This window comes from Myotis lucifugus, unplaced genomic scaffold (assembly GCF_000147115.1).
Source record: "Myotis lucifugus unplaced genomic scaffold, Myoluc2.0 scaffold_8, whole genome shotgun sequence".
Lineage (NCBI taxonomy): Eukaryota > Metazoa > Chordata > Mammalia > Chiroptera > Vespertilionidae > Myotis > Myotis lucifugus.
Genome location: NW_005871056.1, coordinates 4769004 through 4796866, shown reverse-complemented (window position 1 = coordinate 4796866; position 27863 = coordinate 4769004). Strand labels below are relative to the sequence as shown.

Sequence of the window (27863 nt, the reverse complement as noted above, 5' to 3'; positions counted from 1 at the left end):
GCTGGCGAGCGCAGCAGTGGTGGCGGGAGCCTCTCCCACCTCCACAGCAGTGCTAAGGATGGGGAGAGGGCCTAAGCCATCAGTTGGACATCCACTGAGGGCTCCTGGACTGCAAGGGGGCACAGATTGGGCTGAGGGGACCCCTCCCGCCAGTGCACGAATTTTGCTCACCGGGCCTCTAGTTTCTAATAAGTTCCCATGTGATGCCAATGTAGCTGGTCTAAGGACCGCTCTGAGAATCACTGGTGTGGTGTACAGAAATGGACTTCTGGAGTCAGTCTGCCTGGATTCAAACACTGGCTCCATCACCAAGAGCAAGAACCAGGGAAAATCACTTGGTCTCTGAGTTACTCATTGCTCATTTGTACCTGCTTCCCTGAGTTGCAGTGAGGACTACGTGAGATACAGCATTTCGAATGCCTGGAATCTAAAAATAACTCTATAATGTGATTCCTGTTGTTACCGTTCTTACTAAATCACCCTGCCAGGACTCTGCTGGTCTTTCTCATGCTCTGAGACGTCGTATATTTTGTTTTTGAAGTCCCATTATTTGCTTATCACACCCATGTTGTTTTCTATCCTACTCTATCATACTTTCCTTTCTTCAACAACTACGGCCCCTAACTCACATCTTTCTCCCTCCAACCAATAGTGCGGTGTTTAGAAGCTTCCACATCCTCGTGAATAGAATAAAACCTCCAGCCCTCTAGCTTTGCAATTTCTCCACCTTAACTTTATCTCTAATAGTTCTCTGCCTCATCCACTTTCTGGGACAGAAGATTCAGTAGAATCATTTGACTTCGGAACTCACCTAGAGTAAGCTCCTCAAAGATAGGGGCTGTGTGCAACAAATCCAGTCCTTGACCCTCTGCAGTGCCTCCCACAGTTAGCAGCACCTGAACCAGTACCTGGTGGGTGAATAAGTGAGGGAGTTGGAAGTCAGGAGGTCTGAAAGGGCTTTGACACTTGGGGGGATTATTTCCCTGTTATGGGTTCTGATGCCTCAATGAAAGGTTGGAATCAGAATTTAAGTATTTTAAATATCTGCCTTGTCCTTTACACCTACACATTCCCCGGGTCAAATGACTTCCTACTCAGCAGTTTGATAACTATGCTGATAACAGAGGCTCTGCGCATGCCCCTCTTTAGAGTATTTTACAATAAGGGTCTCCTTCCTGTGGACCTGATGCTGAATGGAATGCAGGTCATGCTAGTGTACACTGTGGAGACTTTTCTTCTTCCAAATCCCCACAACTCAACTCAAGAAGCTATTGTTGTCCCAGGATCAGGCTGACAGCCCTGGAGACATTATTACGCTGTGGAAAGGGTTGCTTCTCTTTGTTTTTACAGTTTATAAGATGCCCTGATGGGTTCTGACAAGAGTATGACTCTAGTGGGGATGTGCTCTGAGAGCAGGTATAGATGAGAGAGCAGTTTCTCACTGAGTTGCAGTGTGTGGTTATGTTGCATCCCAACTCAGTCAAAGTAGGACAGGGCATTGAACTAGGAGAGACTGCCCTGCATGCAGGATGACCTAACACCCGATCCTGGATCAGTGTGGCTAGAGAACAGTAGTGACTTTTAAAAATATGTTTTCTTCCTGATGACAAAAGTATCCTCAAGTTTATAATAAAAGATTACAAATTTTAATGAAGAATATAACAAGATTAAAACTTTGGGAGTTAGCCCAGCCGGTGTGGCTCAGAGGTTGAGCTTTGACCCATGAACCAAGAGGTCCCTGGCTTGATTCTGGTCAGGACACATGGTCAGGTTGCAGGCTCAATCCCCAGTAGGGGGTATGCAGGAGGCAGCTGATTGAAGTCTCTCATTGATGTTTCTATCTCTTTAGCCCTCTTCCTTCCTCTCTCTCTAAAAATCAATAAAAACATTTAAAAAAATAAGAAAGGACGTAAAAAACTCTAATTCGTAGCGCTTCCTAATTCTGAGGTGTGAAGAGTTCCACCATGGCTGATTTCAATCTACCATGGTAACAACAGAACACCATTTTAAATTATATATGTATATTTACAATTTATATATGTATATTATTTATGTATATTCATATAAAATAAATGTAAGAGCATAGATAACAGTAAAATGTAGTAAAACAGTTAGGAAGTGATGAATATCACTAGAGTATTTATTACCATTGTTTTAAATATAATGTAATTTTATATTTAGATAAATTAATTTTTAATAATGGCTGTGTTTAACAACCAGCTTGCACAATTCCAGTGCCAGCCGCTCCAGCATACCACTCACTAGGGCTCTGAAGGTCCTATTTTTGTTTTTTCTTTTCCATCCTCCCTCCCTCCCTCCTCTCCTCCCTCCCTCCCTCCCTCCCTCCTCTCCTCCCTCCTCTCCTCCCTCTCTCCCTCCCTCCCTTCCTTCCTTGATTCCATATATAAATGATATCATGCCATATTTACTTTTCTCTATCTGGCTTGCTTCACTTAGCATAATGCCCTCCAGTTTCATCTATGTTGTTTCAAGTGGCAGGATTTTTTCTTTTTAAAGCCTGAAAATATTTGCAAACCACATGTCCAATGAGGGGGGTTAGTATCCAAAATATATAAGAAACTCACACAACTCAATAGCAAGATAAGGACTTAAAGGTGATGATTTGAATTTAGAAAGAACAAGACAAGGATGCCCACTCTCACCACTTCTATTCCACGTAGTATTGAAATTCCTAGCCAGGAAACCAAAAGGCATCCAAATCTGAGAGGAATGAATAAAACGTGATCTAATATATAGAAAACCCTGCAGACAACAACAACAAAAAACTGTTAGAACTAATAAACAAATTCAGTAAAGATGCAGGATGCATTCCTTGGCTATTTTGAATAGTTCTGCAATGAACATGGGAGTAAAGACAGTGATTTCATTTCCTTTGGCTACATATTCAGAAGTAGGACTGCTGTGTCATCTATTAGTTCTATTTTTGCTTTATTGAGGCAACCTCCATACTGCTTTCCACAATGGCTTTACAGTTTACACTCCCACCAACAGTGTACAAGGGTTCCCTTTTCCCCCCAGCATTTGTCTCTTGTCTTTTGACAATAGACATCTTAGCAGGTATGAGGTGATTATCTCCCTGGGTTTGATTTGTATTTCCCTGATGTTTAGTGATACTGAGCATCTTTTTATGTATATGTTAGCCATTTATATGGCTTCTTTGGAAAAATATCTATCCCAGTCCTTTGCCCATATTTTAAATTGGATTATTTGGGTATTTTTTGCTATTGAGTTGTATGAGTTCCTTATATATTTTGGATACTAACCCCCCTCATTGGACATGTGGTTTGCAAATATTTTTATCCCATTCTACTTGTTGCTTTTTATTTTGTTGATAATTTTCTTGCTTTTTAGTTTGATGTAGTCCCATTTGTTTATTTTTGCTTTTGTTGCCTACACTTCTGGTGTCAATTCAAAAAATCTGTTTTAATGTGTCTGTCTTTATGCCAGCACCATACTATTTAATTACTATAGCTTTGAAATTGGGAAGCATGATGCTTTTTGCTTTTTTTGTTTTGTTAAGATTGTCTTGGCATTTTGTAGTTTCATGCAACTTTTAAGACTGTTTTTCCTAATTCTGTGAAAATGTCATTGGAATTTTGATAGAGATTGCATTGAATCTGCAGAGAGCATTGAATGGTATGGGCATTTTATAATGTTAATTTTTCCATTTTTGTGAACATTGAATATCTTTCCTTTTATTTGTGCCTTCATTTTTTTCATCAGTGTCTTGTAGTTTTTTCAGTATATAGGTCTTTTACCTCCTTGGTTAAATTTATTTCTAAGTAAATTTATTCTTTTCAATGCTATTGTAGAGGAATTATTTTCTCAGTTTCCCTTTCTGACAGTTCATTGTTAGTGTTGGAAACAACTAATTTTTGTATATTGATTTTGTATCCTGCATCTTTACTGAATTTGTTTATTAGTTCTAACAGTTGGGTTTTTTTTGGTGGGCTGCAGGGTTTTCTATATATTAGGTCAGCGGTTCTCAACTTGTGGGTCGCCAACCTGTGGGTTGCGAACCCTTTGGGGGTCGAACGACCCTTTCCCAGGGGTCACCTAAGACCATCGGAAAACACATATATAATTACATATTGTTTTTGTGATTCATCACTATGCTTTAATTATGTTCAATTTGTAACAATGAAAATACATCCTGCATATCAGATGTTTATATTACGATTCATAACAGTAGCAAAATTACAGTTATGAAGTAGCAACGAAAATAATTTTATGGTTGGGGATCACCACAACATGAGGAACTGTATTAAAGGGTCGTGGCATTAGGAAGGTTGAGAACCACTGTATTAGATCATGTTTTATTCATTCCTCTCAGATTTGTATGCCTTTTGGTTTCCTGGCTAGAAATTTCAATACTACGTGGAATAGAAGTGGTGAGAGTGGGCATCCTTGTCTTGTTCTTCCTAAATTCAAATCATCACCTTTAAGTCCTTATCTTCAGTGACTTCACAGCAGCATTTAACAAAGTTCTATCAAAACAGAATTCATGATTTCCATCTGTGGCCCCTATATTGCTTCCTTTCCCAGTGTTTCTCTTCTCAGTTGGTCATGCCATGAATATAAGCAATATCACTTGATCATCTTCCTCATCTTCTATTCACATATCGCATTTTTCACAAAACCCGACAGTTTCCCACCCCCACTCGAAATCTGCCCATTTCTCCCCTTCTCTTCTGCTACTACTTCAGTCTAAGCTTTTACCACTTTCTAACTTCATGTCTGTATTGCCCACCTAATTATTCTTCTCACTTCTATTCTTGCTCTACCCCAATCCACTTTTTATACTGCTCCAGAGTGATTCTTTATTGATTTACATATGTCATGTCACTCATGTCAGATTTAAAATCCAAAATCTTCAATGTGGTCTACAAGGTATGGTCTGACCTTTGACTGTCTCTCAATCCTCATTTTCCTCCTCAGCCACTTGACTAACTTTAGTTACAGGCAAGCTTGGAGACTTTGCATATACTGGAATGTTCTTTCATCAACTCTTTATGTGGCTGACTCCTACTTAGCCACCAGGTTCAACTCCAATGCCCCTTCCTTAGAAAATCCTTCTCTGATCCAAAGGGTACCCCTCTTATATACCCTTTTTAAATCTCACCATACTTTGTACCCTTTCTTTGTGACCTTTATTCAATTATATAGGTGCATATTTGTATACTTATTTATTAAATGTCTGTCTCTATCATGAGGATGGGATCTGGGTCATCTTGTTTTTCACTTACTCACCAGCATTTCTCACAGAACATGGCACAAAGCAGCGGCTCAGTAGATACCTGTTTACTGGATGATTGAAAGGAGACTTGGACTCGGCCTTGCTTTGACATAGATATTTAGTGGCCTGATCTGTCATATATCAGATAGCCAGTTGTTCTTTAGGGTTCTATATGTGACTTTGTAACAGAACCAGCAGATTTTATGATAATGAGGCCTTTCAAATTGTCAGCATGCTTATACTTCTGTTACACCGTTAACCCTCGGTTCCGAGACCTCCTGTCCTCCTCTCCAAACCCATTAGCTGACATGTGAGATTCTCTGATAGTCACAGCCACATCATTCAGGAAGTCTCATGAACCTTCCTGTCCTCTGACTACTATGGTCATTGGGAACACTGCTTTTCACTGTGGTAGCTGAAGCCATATCATACTGATGCTCACTTCTATCATGGTACCAAACCAGAAGTAGAAAAAAAAGAAATAGCATTTTAAAAGGCAATAAACGTTGAGATGTAGGAACTAAGGGGATTGTTTCCTCTCTCCTGGATTCATAGAATGTCAGGATGGGAAAGTACTTTATAGCTCTAATGTGAACATCTGTTGCACCGATAAGAAATTTGAAGCCCGTAGAAATAATTTCTCCATAGCTGCACAGTTGTTGGGCCCCTTTGTCCATTACACCTTGTATTTATCTCAGTAACCAGAATAAGTACATGCTGACTTCAGATTGATTTTCTTGGACTATTTTCTGAATTGTAAAAAGGTTGGAGCAAAATGAAGGTGACGGATGAAATGGGGATGGTGACATAGCCTCTGCAATTAGAGGGAAATACTCAAGTTCTTTATCCCTCAGGGTTGAAGGGATCCTCAAAAGCCATATAAGCCATAAACACTGGTGCAGGTCCCATAAGCACAGTTGCTGGATCCATGGGTCTGATGCTTAATGCTGAGGTCATTAGGAATAGAGTTTACTCTCTGATGAATATAGTTTCCTTGGCAAAATAGTGTTCTTGGTCAAGATAAGGTTACTATTCTATTTGAGGGGACTTCAGTTTCTCCCTAACCTTTTAATTAAATGGGACCACCAGTTAGTTTCTCCTTCACTGAATTTATTTTCATTTCATTTCCTGAGACATTTTCACTACTCATATGCTGAGGATTTTGCTCAGTGTTGCTTGGGTTTCAGGAGGATATCCAAATGATTCTATCAGTCTGATTGGTAGAGCAAGTTTCATTGGCTGTACTTCATACCATTATTGAAGCTGCCCTGAAATTTGTGAGGAATGAGTAAGTGTAAGTTGCCTTTGCTAAAATACCAGGTAGTGATGTTTCCTGTATGAAGTATTGGGCCATGCATTGACTGGAGATATTTCTAATCAACACCCTTAGTTTCCTGTGTGTGAGCTCATTCTTTCTCACCTCGCAACAGTTCATCTGCCTTCCCCCACCTTGTGAGAGAGGCAAAGGCACAAGATGGGAAATAGGAAATTCAAAAGCACCTGTTTCTGAAAAATTCTGTCATTACAGGCATCAGGTTTGAGAGCTCCCCACCATTCAGTAAGTTCTTTGCCACCTCAGGGAAGAGATGATCTATCTGAAGGGTGGCAGCTCTGCTCCTTAGGGTCCTACATATGAAGACCCAAAGGGACCTACATATAATTGGCAGCTTTTAATTTAGTCTGTCCTGATGGAAAGAGGTAAAGGAGTTAATACTCACCAAGTGCTTACTCTCTGCCAGGCACTGTGCTAAGTGTTTAATAGGGCTGTCCTATTGCCTGACTCCAGGGAGCACTATCCCCATTGCAGTCTTTGTAAAAGGAGCCACTGAAAGTCGTGCATTGAGGTATCCTTATGTCTGTTATCACAGTTACTACAACTGCCCCATAAATAGCCACACCAATAAATTAAGTCCTTCGGCTTTCAATACATTTCTTAAAAATTGTGAGCCCCAGAAGGCGATCAGAAGAAAGGATGAGGTCAGGGAGTGTATGCCCCTGGCTTCTTTCCTGTAAGGTGACTCTGGGCTGGCTGTGTCCCTGCTCTTTTCAACCCAGTTTTTTTCTACATAACTCGATCCCTCTGGGTTCCTGTTCATCCTGTTGTCCTTTTGCAACACTGCCCCTTGACGTTTCTCTGCATTACACTTACCCTGATTTGGATGTGCCATCTGTTTCCTGTGACTAACACGGGCTAGATTGCAAGATGAGGTCTATCTGACTAGAAAGTTAAGGCCCTTTCCATGACCTCTTGTTAATGTCCATCGTAAAGTGCCAATACTGTAACTCGACTCTCTTTGAGTCAAGTGGAGTCACTGATGAGAATCTCCAAGGTGGGGCATGTTAGGTGCCCACTTGCAAAATCTCCGCAGGACATTTACAATAAGAGCACTTGAAGCCAAGGGGACCTGCCCTGCGTGTACATGGACCATTGGTGCTCCAGCCATTGCTCATAAAGACACACTAGAATAGTACCTCCTGTGAAAAGGGTCCCTCTGGTCTCAGAAGCCTGTCAGTGTTGTTAATGCAGATTCATTTTGCAACTCCAGGAGTGTTCAATTAAAGCTTAGCTCGGCCAGAGTGGCTCAGTGCTTGAACCAGGAAGTCAGGGTTCGATTCCTGGTCAGGGCATATCCCGGGATTGCAGGCTGGATCCCCCACCCAGTAGGGGGCATGCAGGAAGCAGCCGATCAACGATTCTCTCTCATCATTGATGTTTCTATCTTTCTCTCCCTCTCCCTTCCTCTCTGAAATCAATAAAAATACATCTTTAAAAAGCTTTAAAAATTTTTGTAAGGAGTAGAAATATGCATTTTGATAGAATGGCTAATTAGTGGGAGGGCTTTTTAACGGAATGGTTAGGCAGGAGAGAATGGATCACAGAAAAGGTAAACTGAGAAAGGAGGGAGAATGTGCAGAACTGCATTGGGAGCTTTGCCAAGGCGGCGGGTCTCCGCAGGTGGTAGGGGCCTGCGAGGAAGTCCTGGGGGGCCACGGGCACTGCCTAATGGAGGAGATGTGAAGACATGGAGGAGGGGTAGAAATGAGATACCAGGCAAAACTGAAATCCCCACCTACCTGACAGGTTTTCTCTTGCATGCCCGAGATGATGTCATTATAGATGTCTGGCAAAGCATCTTCATGGCTTAGTTTAATTCTTTCACCTCATTATAAAGAGTTACTCTAGTTTCCTGTTTATTTTCCAGCAAAAGGGGAGTTCAAAACAGATTATTATGAGTGGGTTCACAACCTGGCGGGTGTCTCCATGAAAGAGATCACAAACACAGGAGGGGTTGGCAAACTTTTGGAGGGTGTGTACCCATTCTTTAGTTGTTTATCCCTTAAATTAGGCCTAGGGTTGTGGTAGGAGCTACCCAGAAACTACTGGGGTCTATATTAGTGAAATCCTTGTTCTAAATTCTCAGCCGTTAGGAACCCATAGATGAAACGGAAGGAGAGAGGCGATGTTGGTAGAGTGGAAAGGGCCATGGAAGGGAGGCGAACAGTTAAGAACAGGCTCTGATGTCAGACCCTGATACTTAGTAACCATGTGACTTTGGCTAATTTGCATTACTTGGTCTTCAATCACATCATCTGTAAGTAGGATAATAATAATATATACATACATAAATATATACAAACATACATACACACCTCACAGGTTTACTGTGAGAATTGAAGACGTTAATTTAAGTGCTTAGAACAATCCCTGGCACACATTAAGGGCCATTTAGCCATATGGTTATTGTTACTATTAGGCAGACAGGGAAGGAAGGAGTGCTGTTCACAGTTGCTGAGAGCTTGCCAGCAAAACTTGAGCTTGGCTAAAACTGGTCCAGATTGTGTAACTCAGAAGCATCTTTTGGGTCCCCTTTGTCATTCATTCATCCATTTCACAAATATTTCTTGAGTGTCTAGAATGTGCCAAACACTGAATGAGGTGTTGGGTCCATCATCGGAGCATTCATAGTCTGCCACGTGGTTCACCTGAGCATGGAGGAGACAGATCGGTGAACAGATAATTACAAGACAGGAGAGCATGTGCTATATTAGGGAGAGAGCCAGCATGTTAAGTATATAGGAGAAGAAAGAGAGGAGGAGGGAGAACGGAAATTTTAGCTGGCTTGGAATAATGTCAAGATTGGCTTCCTGCTGACCAGCCCCTTAGTAGAGAAGAAAACAGATAATGCATTGAACAATACACTTAAGGTCAACGTTGTTTTATTGATCAATTCAGTAAGTGCTTATTGAACACTGCCTCCCTGCTAGGCGCTCTAACACTCCACGAGGGCCGAGACATTATCTTTGTCTCAGCTCTCCGTCAACACCTGTGTACTGATACAAGGGTGCGGACAGGAAATCAGAGACCTAGATGATTCCAAAGGTTATTCACATCTTGGTCTTTCCTGGGAAACTCTGGTCCCTCGTGGGCTTAGTTTGTAATAAAGTGATGGTATCTGTGCTTCTTATCTGGCTCAAATGGATGAACAAAGAGTAAATGCAGCCGTCAACTCATGGGTATCCCTGGAACACAGCAAATCTTGTGTGTATGCACACATGTTGGGGGCTGGTGATCAGGAGTGAAAGGAGAGGTTGGCAGGATGTATGACATATAAGTCTGGTTAACTTGAAAAATCTTAACCATCCCAGAGACTGGGATGCTTGTTTAAAGGACACCGGAAATCAGAGTGACTTCCTTTGCAGTCAATGTTTAGAAGACTGTCCAGCTCAGCTTTCCCTCCACTGTCCCAGGATTGGCCCTCTCCCCGGACTGTATCCAGAGCCTTGTTATTCATCATCAATACCAGAAGCCAGGCTTCGATGCGGATGCTAGTGCAGCCAGCTGCTGCTCATTCCCTTTAATTTTTCCACACCCTGACAGAGGTGTCAGGGAAACAACAGTTTCTCGAACGACAGTTTCCCCTGGCTTATGCCTGGGAGACCTAACCTTCTTCCATCTGTTCCAGTCTGGCCTGGAGTGAGCGTGGACCACATAGTAGTCACTCCAATGTGTTTCCCTTAACAAGCACGGTCAAGTGCAAACATGGAAAAGGCACAGATTGGAGACACATGGAGATCACGCCTCAGGCACGCCCACCTGGACACAGCCTCGGGCCTTGAGATGGCCTTTGGGATGCTTGCTGTGGGCAGTCACTGCCAGGGTGCCATTGCCCTCTCAGACCTCTGTCTGTGACAGATGGGCAGCTCCTGCTGTTGAATGGCAAAGGAATACGGGCAGTGGGGGTTTCTGGCTAGAAGGGCTTGTTCTTTTTAATAGGTTTGGGCTGCTTTCGTGATGAAATTCCCTTAAGATTTCCTAGCCAAGTATTAGTAGATATAAGCCATGAATTATAAAATTTTGTTTAAATACAATCCCAATTTTATTTGCAGGCAATTTTTTTTTAGAAGAGCAAACTTATACATTTTAAATTATACCTTATTTGATTCACTGGTATAGGTATAATTAATACATGCTTATTCTAGATTTTAAACGTGAATATTATGCAACAACTCATGTGTGTAGAGTTTACTTAATGCTTTAAAACATAATCTTTATTGCATTTTTATTACAAAAGTAATGCATGCATACTTATTATCTACAATTTAGAAAATACAGAAATGTACAACACTGAAAATTTAAATCGCCTATAATACCATGACTCTGAGATAGATTCATATTGTAGCGTATTTTCTTCTGGGCTTTGGTCCTATGTATGCATCTAATATGTTTTTGAGTGATTTTTACATATAAAGCTAAGTGACATCAACAATACAAACAGCAAAGAAAATGAAATTACTTTCCTTGCCTGTTTGGAAGCTTGCCCTTGAATGAATGTTCTCTTAAATGTAACCCAGCTACCTCTACCTCCTACTCCAGAGACAAAGCCAGAAAACCATGGCGGGGAGATGGGATGCGGAGTGAGGACAGGCAGAGAAAAATGAAACTCTGGTTCGTATCTAGACCAGAGTGTAAACTCTCTTGCTGAATGTATTTGGAGGATTGTTTTCCATAGGGGAACATAAAGATGATTTCATTCATTGATTGATTCATCCATCCACTTATTCATCCATTCAGCAAACATTGATTGAGTCCTCATTTTGAACCAGGTACTGAATAGAAAATGGGATAAAAACATAAATAGGACACACCCGATACCTCAGAGAGCACCCAGTCTGGGGTGGTAAACAGATGAAGAACTCAGCAATGGCAATGAGATGCCTTAGGAGTTGTGATTTAGCCACGTGAATGTGTGGAAAATAGCGTGTCAGTTGCATTGGTTGGAAGGAAAGGCACTTGTGGAGATGTGGTGGGAGAAGGGCTCTGTGTACTGTACTAGGGAGTGTGTTTTTAATTCTAAAAGCGCCTGGAGTCACTGAAGGATTATCGAGCGGCGAGTTAAATGTTCACATTTGTATTTTGCCTAGCACGATTGGAAACAAACAAGATTTTGACATCAGACAGCTGCATGATCCTTTGAAAAGCAAACAGAGCCCTAGCTGGTTTGGCTCAGTGGATAGAGCGTCAGCCTGCAGACTGAAGGGTCCCGGGTTCGATTCCGGTAAGGGCATGTACCTAGGTTGCAGGCTCAATCCCCAGTGGGGGGCATGCAGGAGGCAGCCGATCAATGATTCTTATCATTGATGTTTTTATCTCTCTCTGCCTCTCCCTTCCTCTCTGAAATCAATAAAAGTATAATTAAAAAAAAAAAAGAAAAGCAAACAGAACAATGCCTAAAAAGCAAACAAGATTCCCAGAGCCTCAGTTTGCCCATCTGTAACATGGGAATAATAACGGCCCGTAAGGTTGTTGTGAGATTTAAAATGCAAAAGAAAATAAATTGTGAGGCAAAATCACTGAAACCCAATGACTGTTCAGTAAATGATACTGTTGTTAGCTGCAAGGCGTACAAGTTCCTTCAGTCCTGCCTCCCCTCAGTCTTGCTCTCTCTTCTCCACACTACAGTCTAACCACATAGACCACTCACGATTGTAAACCCCCCCCCCCCACCACCACTCCAAGCTCAGGCCTCCACTCATTTGCCCAGGCTATTCCGTGTTTGTGGTGTGCTGTTTTCCTTTCTCTTGCCTGCGTTAAGAACTACGACCCATCCTTCAAAACCTGACTTAAATATTTACTCTTTTTTTAGAGTATTAAAGGAATTTTGGAGACAGGAACAAAATGGAAAATTTCTCACTCAAATTGGGAGACTGAGTTTAAAAGAATGTTCTTAACAGTCTTTGACATTTTGAAAAAGTGAGATTTGCAGATACAAACTTTAAAATACTTTATTCTTGCTTAAAATAGCTGAACCTATAATAGGGTGTGCTTCTCCAGGGAAGGTCCAGAGGCTGGTAACTGACCCGGAAGACCTGCGTCCTTTCCTGAGTTCTCCTCTTTCCCTTCCTCAAAAACCCTCGCTTGTTTTATTCAAAATTTTTTTTTAATCTTCTAGTAACCCCATTTGTTTTCCTCATGAATATTCTTTCCTTATTTTTTACTGATCATATCTTTATTTTTAAGACTATTTGTTATTAGCATTGTTATTATTACTAGTTTATTACTAACTTTAAATTATTGGTGTATTTACTCCAGTAATTTTGCTTCAAATCATCAATTGTTCATTTTTGTTTCTTTTTAAAAATTCTTTATTGTTGAAAGTATTGCATATGTCTCTTTTCCCCCCTATTGCCATCTCCCAGCCTGCTCCCGACCCCTGTCCCAGCCTACACGCCCCCCCCCCACCCATTGTCTTAGGAGTTGTGATTGAGCCACGTGAATGTGTGGAAATGGCATGTCTGTCAGTTGCATTGGTTGGAAGGAAAGGCACTTGTGGAGATGTGGTGGGAGGGCTCTGTGTACTGTTCCAGGGAGTGCATTTTTAATTCTAAAAGTACCTGGAGTCACTGAAGGATTATAGAGAGGCGAGTTAAATGTTCATGTCTGTATGTTGGCTAGCACGATTGGAAACAAGATTTTAACATCAGACAGCTGCATGATCCTTTGAAAAGCAAGTAGAACAACTACAAAGCAAACAAGATTCCCAGAGCCCCTTGGTTATGTTTATATGCATGCATACAAGTTCTTTGGTTGATCTCTTACCCCCTCCCTCACCCTCCCCTGCCTTCCTTCTGAGGTTGGACGGTCTGTTTGATGCTTCTATGTCCCTGGATCTATTTTATGTTCATCAGTTTATGTTGTTCATTATATTCCACAAATGAGTGAGATCATGTGATATTTATCTTTCTCTGACTAGCTTATTTCACTTGGCATAATGCTCTCCAGGTCCATCCATGCTGTTGCAAATGTTAAGAGTTCGTTCTTTTTGACAGCAGCGTAGTATGCCATTGTGTAGATGTACCACTGTTTTCTAATCCACTCATCTGCTAAGGGGCACTTAGGCTGTTTCCAAATCTTAGTTGTGACTCAGTGATGGCAGATGCTTGATATTGTCACTCCACTGTCTTAATAAAGGTGTTCTTTGGTCAATGTGACAGTGGAAAGGATAGCTAGAGGGTATATATATTGGCTCTTCTATGCTTCGTCCTGAAGCATTTTACTTCTCAGAACTAGTCACATGGCTCTGCCTAACTGCAGGAGTGCTAAGGGAACAGATGGAATGTTTGGTGAGAAGATTTTACACAGGTGTATACACACACACACACACACACACACACACACAGATTTTTACCTTTGCTTATTTGGTTCTACTATTACCATGAAAGAGGATGGTGATAAAGCAAAAGTTATATATAGTAAGCTTCTAATTTGAACTAAACTCTTGACTTTTCAAGTGAGAATGTAGTTAGCTAATGTTTAACCTTCCCCCCACAAGAAGCTAATTTTTTTATAGAACTTGTGAAAAAATCCCACACGTACAATAAACCAGTCTAAATTATAATCGAACCTATTCAATTTCAAGTTTTGACCCAAACCAAAATATATGAATCACTTAATAGGAACTGATTTTTAATTTGGAGTCTTGCTCTATAATAATGATTAATCTTTAAATCACAGCTCTCTCAAATGATCTGAAACGTGAGTGTGGGAGCATTTGGGTCTTTGCTATATTCCGAGTCATGGGACAGGAGAAACAGAAATAACATTTTTGTAGAATCTGCTGTGTTCATTATTGAGCTTGGGCTATACTCCAAATAGCCCTGGGTGGTAACTATTACTGTCTTCTTTTTTAGAATGAGAAAACTGAGGGTCGGCAAAGTTATGTCACAAGTAGGTAATGTCAGAGCCAGGACACACGTTCATGTGCGTGGGTCTCCAATGCACTTTCCACTCCATGCACCACCCAGGTGTTGCTTTTATCCATTTGGGCATCTCATGTCCTCCAGACACAGCATGCTGCTGCTTTGTTTTTGCCATTTTTTGGTGGCTGACCATATGAGTTGGCATTGCCTTTTTTTCTTTTCTTAGCCTCTTCAAATCCAGAGCAAGCTCTCGGGCTTAGCTTAAAGACCTGTCTCTTCCATTTACAGATAACATAGTGATGGTTCAGTGTAAAGCACCTAATACTGGTTCTGGCATAAAGAAGTCTGTTTGATAAATATTGCCTTTCTTTTCTCTTCACCAGACTTTGGACCAAAGCATCTGTATCTCTTCTGGGCTTTATCATCACTTAACTTGTCTTTGTTAATTATTTTAGCAATTCATCATACATCTACTTGCAGAAATCGTTTTCACACGAACACCTGTAACATAATGATTGCCTAACACTTTCTTTATGTCAGTGTTGTTACTTCCTGAATCCTCACACTAATGCAAAAGTAGGTCCTGTTATTAGTTCCATTTTGCAGACGAGGGGGAAACCAAAGTATGTCTTGCCTCTAGTTAGCTGTACAGTTAGTAAGTCATGGATCCAGGACATGGACCTAGGCTGTCTGACTCAAAAGCCTACACATTTAAATATCACACTGTAGTGTCTTCCATGAATAAGTTATTTCATCTACTCGGTCCCACTGAAAGTCCTTCAGAGGCAGTGACCACATCTTAATGTTTTGGTGTCCTTCATAGCATGTGATAGAGTGTTGGGTTCATGGTAGTTGCTCAGTAATTATTTGTCAGGTTGCATATTAGGAATCTTAAGGGTGAAAGAGTTTCCCTGGCCATGAACATCTCTTGCCAGTGGTCTGTGATGATGAGAATTTGCCTTGTTTGCTTCCTAGGCTTTTATTTTATTTTTTAAAGCAGCTGAGTAATCTCTATTTTTCAGTAGTTTTATAAATTTATCTTTATTGTTGAAAGTATTACAGATGCCCTTCCCTGCCCCCCACCCCCACCATTGACCCCTCTCCACCCAGTCCCCACCCTACCCCAGGCCTTCATTGCACTATTGTCTATGTACATGGGCAATGCATATATGCATATAAGTTCTTTGGTTAATCTCTTCCTGTCTCCCCCCCCTCTCTACACCCCCCTTCTCTTTGAGATTTGTCTGTCTATTCCATGTTTCCAAGTCTCTGGGTCTTTGTTCATCAGTTTATTTTGTTCATTAGATTCCACATATAAGTGAGATCATGTGATACTTGTCTTTCTCTGACTGGCTTATTTCACTTAGCATGATAATCTCCAGGTCCCTCCATGCTGTCTCAAAGGGTAAGAGATCCTTCTTTTTCACAGCTGCATAGTATTCCATGGTATAAATGTATCACAGCTTTTTTATCCACTCATCTACTTGGCACTTGGGCTGTTTCCAGATCTTAACTATTGTAAATAGCACTGCCATGAACATAGAGGTGCATACATTCTTCACAGATGGCTATTTAAATTAAGATGAAATATCATTAAAATTGTATTTCTTCAGTTGCACTACCCATAGTTCAGGTGCTCAATAGCCACCTGCAGCTAGTGACCACGGTATTGGACAGCATAAAAGATAGAACATTTCCCTTATCAGATTTCTTTTGGCCTGTGCTGAATTAGAGGCTGTGTTCTGTGTCTCAAGAGGTATTCCTTTTTCCATTTGGTCATTTATTCAACCCTCTCTTTTTCCCCCAAGCACTACATGTTGTCTGCTGCCAAGTAAGCAAAAGCATGCTAATGCTAGGATGTCAATCAAAGCAGATGAAGCAGGTCTTACACGAGAAGGTGTAGAAGCAGAGCAAGACCCATAAGTAGATCAGTTATGCTTTCTTACGGAAATTGGCTTTTGGCTTCAGATGCTGTTTGTTGAACATAAAAATAATCTTGCTCCTTTCCTCCCTTTACATTTAGCCACACATATGTGACCAGAAACACAAACTCCATTTTGTGAGCTCTCAGCTTCCTGTTAACATGACAAGAGTAGAAGAATCTTACCTGTGATTATAATAAGATGGAAAATAACTGAACAAAAAAGACTGGTGGGATTTGTTCTTTCTACTGAGTAAATTTAGTTGCCTGAGAAACAGGAAGAAACTATTTCAGTACCAAAAGTAATAAAAGCCTCATCTAAATTTTCTTTTTCTCACACAGGAGCTGTAATTGCCTTTGGGATGGTAGGAAAGGGAGGGGCTATGACAGGAGGAGACGTTCATTCGTATGATTTCTTTTGATATTTTATTCAAGTATTCCTTTTAACACTTTCTATCACCCTTTATAATTATCCAGTTAAATTTATAATACAGTTCTCCTAAAAATGGGTGACATTTGAGTGTTATAAAATTAATATGAATGAGATGCAGTGGACATAATTGCTTTCTAGAAAAATCTCATCTTCATGATTCACTGTTAGAGAGAAAAAATGTGAGCCTGGAAGTTCCTGGAACATTGATACATCTGATTCCTTATGCACAGTTTCCCAAGAAAGCTGATTTTTCAGGAAATAGGATCTCTGCTGGATTCTTCTTTTTGGTCTCTTTGTTGTCTCAAATTAGAAAGGTCAGGAAATGGCAGAAATAATAATTTACTGCACTTGAGTGATTTGGCGTAGTGCATTTCAGAAAAACATTCACATACACAGATTGTCAATTTTGACTCGTATTCATTAGAATCATGGTTTTTTGTCATCACATGGTTTATCTCTGGGTTTCTGGGTATTGTAGGCCCACCATGCTTTTTTATCTTTATTTTTATTGATTTGAGAGAGGAAGGGAGAGGGAGAGAGAGATAGAAACATCAATGATGAGAGCGAACCTGCATGCCCCCCAGGGGTCGAGCCTGCAACCTGGGCTTATGTCCTGACCAGGAATCGAACTGTGATCGCCTGGTTCATAGATCAACAATCAACCACCGAGCCATGCTGGTCGGGCACGCCCACCATCCTTAACTCATCAAGTGCTCAGTGCTTGAAATCATCAGAATAGGCACACTGGGTTCCCAGACCCCTCAAATTGATGAGGCTACTGTTACAGAGTTCTTCTAGAAGTGACTTGGCCTGCCTCTGGAGTCAAGGGGGTGGGGAATGAATTTTTAGAGCCAGAGCGCAATCTCATACTTAATCAACAATGCACGTAACTATGTCTTTGTGGCGTATTAAGATTGGATCGGGGCCGAAGTTTGCCTTTGCATGATCCAGAAAGAAAATAATTGTTAAGCAAATTACGAATGTAAATCATGTTGTAAGGAATGGTAAAAAAACACACGTGTTTTGGAGTTCATTAGATCCAGGCTTAAATCCTGGTCCTCTTACTTAACCAGCTATGACTTTGGGGCAAGTCACTAACCACCATGGGGCTCATTTTTTATGTCTGTGAAACGGAGCTGACAATTCCTATCTCAAGAGATTGTCTCTAGGTGTATCATTAGTGTAGTATGTATTAGTGGCTAAGAAAGCAAGCTATTTTTAAAAGAAATCTATAGAGCATTATATGCTTAATGAGGACAGAAAGAATAAGCATTCATAGCTTGTCTTCCTTTCCCACTCTCTTGGAAAGAAAAGGTGTTAGTACTGCTAAACTGGGAGGTGGGGGTGGGTGCTGAGCAGGGTAAGCAATGATTAAAATTGTGAGATGAAATCTAGTGGGCAGGTTAATTTACAAAACAATGGACTCTATGAAAGAAAAGAAAAGACTAAAGAATGTGAAAGTAGAGGATTGAGAGAGAGAGGAGTGCTGGATGTTTTGGGGGGTAGACAGAAAGAGGGAAGGAGGGGTAGACGCAGTGTGACATTCAGGGGAACCAGGTAAGTCAAGAAAATTTGGGGACCTGTTCTGTGGTGAAAGCCTCCAGTTGCCAGTTTTTTGTAAGTCTTCTTAAGTAGCTCTCCCATAGGGAGGCAAGAATAGCAGAAGGGTTAAGGCCTAGATGGTGGACCTGGAGGTGTAGTTTTTAAAAAGTACTATCATAGTTTCCGTTTACTGAATGTTCACTACGGACCAGGCACTTTCTGTGGACTTTATCAGGATTAATTCATCTAATTCGCAAGACAATTCTACAAGGTAGAAGCTCTTATTCTCCCCATTGCGCACATGCTAAAACGGAGTCACAGATGATTCAAGTAACTTGACGGAAGTCACACAAATGAGTAGTAGAGCTTGGGTTAGCCTCAACTACTGTGATGCTAGATCTGTACTCTTATCCTGTGTGTGTCATTCTGCATCTCATATATGAGTGTCTGACCTTTCAGCGGTTCTCAACCTGTGGGTCGCAACCCCTTTGGTGGTCGAACGACCCTTTCACAGGGGTCGCCTAAGACCATCGGAAAACACATATATAATTACATATTGTTTTTGTGGTTAATCACTATGCTTTAATTATGTTCAATTTGTAACAATGAAATTGGGGGTCACCACAACTTGAGGAACTGTATTAAAGGGTCGCGGCATTAGGAAGGTTGAGAACCACTGCCTTAAAGTAAACTTTGGGGCTGTTTGCCTTATTTTCTAGAAGCTTGGTTTGTACTCAACCACCTGGCTATTCAAAATATCGCCCACAGGCTACCCAGGAGCGGGATCTCAGGCCCACACCAGACTCTATATCCTAGGAAACACGGGCTGCATTTTAACAAGCTCTCCAAGTGATCATGTTACAGTCCGAGCAGCAGTGCCCCGGAATGTGGACCTGTAGGCAGGCAGATGGACTTTCTAGTCATGTCTCCATCCTTTACAGTGTCTAGCTCAGCCGTTGCCACCGAAGAGATAGACTCTTGATCCAACAGTAGATCAGGGAATGTTGAATATGAAATAAACCAACAAGTCCTGGATGAATAGCAACTGGTCCATCTTCAGCTGACTGAATGGGATGTCCAGGGCCTCCAGCCTTCAGCACAGCACCAGGCACGTACCAGGTGCCCTGTGCATATTTCTTGAATAGGAACGGAAATGTTGTGTGATAGAGACATCTAGCATACTTCCCCGACATTTAAAAAGGCCAAATAATGCCAAAGCAAGCAGAACAGTGATTATGCACTTATTCTTAACACAGTTCTTAGACAAGCTCTGCTCAATTGGTTCCCCTGTGAACTCCCACTGATTCTCTTCCCTCTTGAGCTCTCTATTGTCTGGGCTGTGTTTGCAACTCATTCTGAAACTAATTAAGTTTCAGGATCAGTTTGTCCTGTTAAGAGAGTGTGGATATGCTGAAGTAGTGGCTTTATTATAACTTAAATGATCTGAGTGAAAGGACAATTATAATTTGATTTTAATATTGGCCAAAAGTCAGATTCCATCAAAAATAATTCTCAACAGACAGTCTCTGTAAAACCAGGACATTTTATGAAAGGCCACAAAGAGGATTTTAAATAGGCCATGGAAAATGTATTGATAATCTGGCCATATTTTAATCCTGTTCTCTAACAGAGTGTGAAATTACTTGTTTACTTCACTTATCTGGGGCTGGAGGTAGCTCGTCACTCATTGACAGAGCCATATTTTGTGACCACCTTTTCAGCAGTGAGCTTCTGCCTGGCCAAGGCCAAACAATTTGACTTCGCTGGCCTATGTACTACCTCCAAAGTCAAGGTCAGGACTGCCGTTACCTCTCAGCAGCCAGAGGAACTCATGAACGCCAATGTATCTGGTCAGGGCTTTGACTTGTGCATGGACAGGGAGATAAGCCAGGAGTAACTGTAAAATGTTGGGAGCTTTATTTTCAGTATCGCCACATTTCTCTCCTGTACCATATTCCCCCAGAAGTGAGGGTTATGTTGTTTCATCATCAGTCTACTGTATTCAAGTTGAACACTATTGGGGATGCAGTAAAGTATGAGAAGTCCCTGACCTAAAAGAGTTCCATATATATATTCAGAGACTAACCACTGTGGTAAAATAGACCATGTTGATACTCTGCCCAGATCCTCTTTATCAAGTATGTACACTCACCCCTCATGGCTGTAATGTTAGCTGCTAATGGCTCACAGCTGCCCCTTTCTGGAGAATTGGCTGATTGCTCTCAGCCAATGGAGGTGGGGGGACCTAAGAGGTTCTGCCTCCCTAGCATGACTGATTGACATAGGCTACGAGAGGCTGGACCCTTTCCTTAAGGTGGGACCAACCCATGGCACAATTCATGCTCCAGAGCTTCCCTGGGAACCACACTGAAGCTGGACTCCTGCTGAGACCACCTCCTTACTCCCTTCGCTTCCTTTCTGTCCCCTGTTCAATTGATCGAGTGTATCCGAATCTTCTCTAGAATGCTCAGCTTAAACCTTGCAGAAGCTATCATGGTCCTAAGCCTGGAAGAGCAAAGGAGGAAACATCCCAAAGTGCCGGGAGAGCTGGACCCTGGGAGATAGGGTTGCCTGACAGGACCTGGGTCATGTAGGGACTTGGCCACTGCTCATGGTCAAAGTAGGAATTGGGGAAAAAATATGGGTGCTGTAGGCCCACCATCCTTAACTCATCAAGTGCTCAGTGTTTGAAATCATCAGAGTAGGCACACTGGGTTCTAAGACCCCTTGAATTGATGACACTGCTGTTACAGAGTTCTAAACAGTTTTCTCTCTCCTCCTTTCTCTGGTTATGCACCCCTTTAGGCAAAACTAACAGGTGTCTTAGTCCATCTAAGCAGCTATAACAAAATACCACAGACTGAGTAGCTTTATAAACAATAGAATTTTATTGCCATAGTTCTGGAGGCTGGAAGTTCAAGATCAAGGTCCTCTTCTGGGACACAGACTTCTCACTGTATCCTCACATGGTTGAAGGGCCTGGGGAGCTCTGTGAGTCTCCTTTATAAGAGCTCTAAGCCCATTCACGAGGGTTCTACCCTTATGACCCAATCACCCCCCAAAGGCTCTTCCTTCTAATGCCATCACCTTCAAGGGTTAGGATTTCAACATTTGAATCTTGAGGGGTCACAAATATTCAGGCCATAGCAACAGGAAACTAGCCAACAATGAGCTGGCAGTCAATAGAGGGATTATAGTCATTTTATAGATGATGAGATTCCACTGTAGGGGACGAATGCCTTATGAACTTGGAGAAGCCATTGCAGGTTTCCCAGCGAATCTATAAGGAAACAGAATTCCATAAGAAAGATATTGAATTTTGCTTCTGAAAGACTCTTTCAATGTCCTTACAGGTCAGTCCTCCTCAGAGGGAGGGCCATGTTGGTGGCCTCTGGGGGCCCCTGTAGCCCTGGCCCTCCCGGTACAAAGTGCTGTTGAAAGGTTATCACGTGGAGACGGGGAGGGGCCCTGCAGAGCTTATTTGTGGCTGTTGTTCCCATGAGTCCAGAACCAGAGGCTCTGAGCTTTTTCTCTCACATATTCATCCTCTTGCTCCGCCGCGCCCACGCCCCCTCCCCCCCTTTGATTCTGAATCTCGATGTTGCAGGTAGGAGCTGGAAGGGAAAGGGGAGCATGGACTTGGGCACTTGGGGCAGGAAATCAGATTCAGGGCCTCTCTCTTGGAGCTGGTTTGCTGAAAAGGCATCTTGAGAAGGTGGACCAGGGCTTAGGGAAGGGACATTGGGACGTCTCTTCAGGCGGGACAGCCTACATCTCTGTGCCATCATACAGAAGGTCAAACTCGGAAAGTGATTAAATTGATTAACCAACAAACCTGTAAAATTTCACACAATCGATGCTCTTAATATAGAATCAGATTACAGATTGCAGTCTATTGCACTGATTCATTCATGTTATTTCACAGGCTAAAATTTTTTACTATGCAAGGTATGCAAATCGAATAGGAAAATAGTGTTCTTAGCCAAGTACACCAACACCTGTTGAGGCTTTTTTTCCTTTTTTCCCCTGCTTTCTGTTTGTTTTGTTTGTTTACTTCACTGGCACTATGCCACTGGGGTGGGGCATGAGATAGTAAATATAGTCAGTGTTTGAACAGATTTCCTAAGTGGTGATTGAGAGGTGTTATCCTTTGACAAATACTGCGCTGATCGGCATGTCTCTTTTCCTCTCTTTCTTGCCCAAAACAGAATGAAGAAGATGAGCAACATTTACGAGTCGGCGGCCAACACGCTGGGGATCTTTAACAGCCCCTGCCTGACCAAAGTGGAGCTGCGTGTGGCCTGCAAAGGCATTTCCGACAGAGACGCCCTCTCCAAACCAGACCCCTGCGTCATCCTCAAGATGCAGTCGCACGGGCAGTGGTTCGAGGTAGGCATGTCCAAGCCTTCCCGTCCCTCCGGTGGTTTATTTTGATGAGATGAAAAATTCTGGAAAGGAAGACGATGGTGATTCTGCTTGAATCGTGAGGTTTGGATGTGGCTGTTTCTGAGCTGTGGGTATTTTGACATTGGCCCTTCGTTTGTGTGCTCCTGGTGGACATAGTGGCCCCTGAGGAAGGGCAGGGAGGACTGCCTCACAGGGACCACATCACACCACATTTATTTTTTATTTTTTGAGGGAGAACTTAATATTAGCTAAACTGGAATGGATACTTATCAAGTGTCAGGCACTGTTCCAAGAGCTTTAGGTAGACATAACTAACTTAGTCCTCGCGACAATCCTCGGAGGAAGCAGAGACAGACCGGTTAAGGCTTTGTCCAGGATCATTCAGCTTGGAAGTGGAAAACCTCATATTTGCACCCAGGAACCTGAGCTCCAGTGTCCCCGCGCTCTTCATGGCTATTCTGTCATAATGGTGGGCACCTGTGTAGTCTTCGGTGGCTTGCGTGGCAGTATTGCAGGTTGAATTCTGCAGTGTGGTTTTGTTTATCTAGAACAGCGGTTCTCAACCTGTGGTTCGTGACCCCTTTGGGGGTCGAACGTCCCTTTCACAGGGGTCGCCTAAGACCATCGGAAAACACTTATATAATTACATATTGTTTTTGTGATTCATCACTATGCTTTAATTATGTTCAATTTGTAACAATGAAAATACATCCTGCATATCAGATAGTTACATTACGATTCATAACAGTAGCAACATTACAGTTATGAGGTAGCAACAAAAATAATTTTATGGTTGGGGGTCACCACAACATGAGGAACTGTATTAAAGGGTCGCAGCATTAGGAAGGTTGAGAACCACTGATCTAGATGCTGAGACAAATTGGATGAGGACTGGCTTTTAGGTTTTTCGTGGTTGTTTTTTTTTTTCTTTTTCGCTTCTAGGTACCTAAATAAGCTGTGCTTTAAGAGATCGGGTCTGAAGAGAATGGGGGGTGGGGAGGGGCAGGGTGCAGCAGAGTCAGCAGCTGTTACCCTCTCTAAGGGAACCAGAGAGTTGGTGAAGTGTGGATACAGGTTTGAAGCCATGCTGAGTCAAGAAAGAGGAGACTGTTACCTGCTTGGGATCCTCCAGGACAAACTCTTTTTTTTTTTTTAATGTATTTTATTGATTTTTTACAGAGAGGAAGGGAGAGAGATAGAGAGTTAGAAACATCGATCAGCTGCCTCCTGCACATCTCCCACTGGGGATGTGCCCGCAACCCAGGTACATGCCCCTGACCGGAATCGAACCTGGGACCTTTCAGTCCACAGGCCGATGCTCTATCCACTGAGCCAAACCGGTTTCGGCCAGGACAAACTCTTTTAAGGCTTCAATACTCCTCCCACCTGTTTGCAAATCAGGTGCTCCTCTGGGGGGCGGGGGCAAAGTCTTCCACTTGACAGTAGAACAAAGGCCCCAGAGGTCCTAGAAGTAGCACATTGGCTTATTAGTACCTAAGTGATAAGAGCCAGTCCTCCGAAAGGGAGGTGAGACGCAGGTTGGTGAGCAGATGTATTGAGGTGAGTAGGCTCGTGCATGGGTGGATGACAGATGGGCAAGTTGGGGATCTTACTTTAACTTCAGGCGTATCCAGGTCTTATGCTGTAAACTAAAACCGCATTCACAGGTCACCTTAATGTGTAATAGATACGTTTTTCCCTTCTAAATATCCTCATTAACTTCGTTAGTGGGTTTCATTGTTTTTCATGGACAAAACTAAGTGGAATTTCTACATCAGAAAAAGGTCACTCTTTGAAAATCAGAGAAAAAAAGTTCATCTCCTAATACCCTCTTTACATAATTCAGTAATCGTTTGTACATACTTATTTTCAGTGTTATCATGCATGTAGTTTTCTTTCCTGATTATTTTATTACCCAGTAGCATATGTGTGTCCCCACAGTGCTATAATACGCATAATTTTCAAGGCTGTATGAAATGCCATCAAATGGGTTTAAAGAATTATTTTTCTATCTTTTCACTTTGAAGTTGCTTCACAAAAATACCCTATTTTCAATGATGCTGCAATGGCTATCCTTGCACATTAGGATTTGCCCTCCTTTGGGGATGAGTCCCTAGGAGAGATTCTGTCAGAGTGGACCTCGGGGACAAGGACAGGACCATTGTGGGCCTTTGATCCGTGCTGCCAAATTGCTTTTCCAAAGTGCTCTGTTACAGTGTGGCCTACACACCCCTCCCGCTCCCGTCCACAGACCTTTTGTCACTCATGCGCAGTGAGATAAGAGACTTGTGCCACAATGTGTATTGATTCACTGCTTCCCTCCCCTAGAAAGTCTTAACTCTTTAAAAACAGTGATGTTGGCTGAACCTCCAGCACGCTTAGTGATGTGGCTGATTGTTATTCCGGCACTTTGAGAAGCTCTTCTCTGATCAGTTTTACACCCTTAACAACACACATTCAGGATTCAGTCTGAATAACTGAGCCTGTGCCAGGTAACTAATAGGATTTAACCCAGGTCACTAACTAGTGCCAAAGAAGTTGGAAATGCAGAGAAGCTAAGAGGGACTGTGAGGGAACCCAGAGACTAACCATAGGCACCTGCTACTGTGCGCAGGGGGTGTGCTAAAACCAGCTTGTATGGGCTTGTTGGTGTCCAGCTATTAAATACTCAGGGATTTTGCAAGCCTGAGTGTGAGTCTCTACTACACCACAGACAATGGCAAACATGTCAAATCAGAGCTTCTTTTCCCCCCTCCCCTCCTCCCCGTTCCAGAGCCAGTTGTTAAACATTTCCCAGCACACCACTGGGTGAGAGGGATGAAGGAGGAACCAAACAGCGGGACCACCCAGCAGAAGCTGGGTGCATGGAAGGAGGGCCTCCCCAGTGGGAACCAGAAAGACAGAGGAGATGCAGATAGCGCTGGGAGTGCTGCCTGAAAGGGAGACGGGGCTACCCTGGACTCTTTCTGTTGCTCTCTCATCTCCCGTCAGCGTCTTCCATTGACCAAACCTTGATGGAAGCCAGCGGCAAGGCGTGCAGACAGAGAATGTGTCTGAGAGCAAAGAGGTGAAAGACTAGTGCACAAACCTCCTGGCAACTCACAGTAACTTGGAGAATCATTCACCCTCTCTGGTCATTAGTGCTAGCACCTACCTTTTGGTACAAATTCAGCCAGTGGTCCTAGGCGACACATTAGAAGCACACCTTTGCTCGCTTCGGCAGCACATGTACTAAAATTGGAATGATCCAGAGGAGATTAGAAGCACACATATGCCAGGAGTTAGAAACACCCGGCAGTCTATTTAAACCATGAGGCTACACTATCTCTGTTTAATGAAGGCTAGCACATGTGGGCAGTGCTCTGGGACAAGATTTATTGATAAGTGAGTTTTCCTGTATTTTGCCCCTAGAACATGCCTGGATTTACAGAGCGATTTCTACGTACAGGGTTACAGAGTTGAGGGAAAGCCCTGCAGAAGAGAATGCATGCTGGCTGTTACTTCCTTGGGGGTCTTAATGATGGGGAATCTGGTCACTGACCAAGTGAAGAAAAAATAGAGGCCAAACTGACTTGCATAATGAAGAGATTGCTGGGGGTGGGGGGTGTCAGGCTGAAGAGGGAAAAACAGGGTGAGCTTATCTTTTATAGGGAATTTTAAAGTTTGGAAAAAGAGGCTCTAGTTAGACGAGCACTGTCGCTGCAATGATGACAATGCCTCTATCTGCGGGGTCCACTCAGGGAGTCACTGGCCACACGTGAGCAATTCAGGACTGTGTGACTGAAACACTGACATTCTTAATTACTTAGTTTTAATTAATGTAAGAGTAAGTGGAAATAGCTGACACAGTTCCAGAGTATGTTTTGTGCTAGAGAATTCGGCTGGGCTGGGGAGAAGAGGAAAGGGGGGTTTATAAAAATGTAGCCCTGGGCTGTTAATTTTACGGCGTCAGTTTTTCTGGGGAGCTGTAAGTAAAGATTGACATTTCCTTTTTATTACATGTGATTGCTGGCCTGTGCTTTTTGTAATGGAATTCCAGCAGGGGAAGGGCCCCGTTATGCCCTGCTTTACAGCTCAGGTTACTAAGGTGCTTCCCAAGGGGTTGCCTTTGGCGGATGGCGGGGGGAGGACTGTTTGCTCTCTTAATTGGCTGTAACTTGTTAGCAATGGAAGAGAACATTTGACCTCTAAGATGTTTCATAAAAATGTAAGCCTGATTTTTATATTGAAAAAGATCTATAATCCGACCTTCTATGCTGCTAATAGTATTAAGAGTCAATGAAGATAAATCTATTTGTCTTTGAAATATTGGCAATCATTTGATCTGAAATGCACAATGGCTTGTTGCTCTTTATATGCCTGAGGACTGAGAAGCCAGAGAGGATGGTTTGGGTTTTATGGAGAACATGGTGATAGGGTGGTACTTTTATTGGGTGTAACTTTGTTAATGGCCGTGAATGTAACTGTCAGAAAGAAGGAAAGAGAAAACTTGGAGCTTGGGAAAAATATTCCAAATTGAGACGTTCAGACCTACCATTTAATTTCCCTAATTTAGAATCATACCTATTTTTTAAAATTCCTGCTGCACCTACTCCTGGCCATATCATGGCAGCAGTTTATGGTACAGTTCAGTGTAATGATAATTTAGAACATATTTCATAGGTCCCCTGACTCCTGGAAGTGAACATCGTGTCCAAGTGGAATAAATGAACACTGACTTCCCAGGGATCAAAGGCAAGGGTCATTGTGAACCAAAGACTTTTATTCAGTTTCCTGGAGCATATGCTCTATTTCCTGGGCATGCACGATGTTCTCCACGAAGCAGAGCTAAGCTCAGGGTGCCCTGGCCCTTGACGGAGATCCTATAAGTGGCAGAGTCCTTGTCCTCATTGGAAAGAGCCAAATTATTTCCCACAGTACTAGAATGTTGCTCCAAATACCTTAATTCCATTTTTTTCCATTTAATCTTAGTACAGTTATTAAGCTCCTCCATGGGAAGCTGTAAGTAATTCTGAGAACTAATTACCCTTGGGTCAATTCCGTGTGAAAACATGTTATGATGAACCTGGTGCTTTGGTAGATTCTTGGTGATAACAATAATTATT

General features: G+C 42.3%; 1 protein-coding gene across 2 annotated transcripts in view; it reads left to right on the top strand.

The window, feature by feature from the left end:
* Positions 1-27863, top strand: part of CPNE4 (copine 4) — a 348126-nt gene that overhangs the window by 64293 nt on the left and 255970 nt on the right. For both annotated transcript variants that reach the window (XM_014450787.2, XM_006083699.3), the window contains one exon: positions 22560-22740. In XM_014450787.2, coding sequence (XP_014306273.2) covers positions 22560-22740 — 181 coding nt within the window. The remainder of the gene's footprint in view (positions 1-22559; positions 22741-27863) is intronic.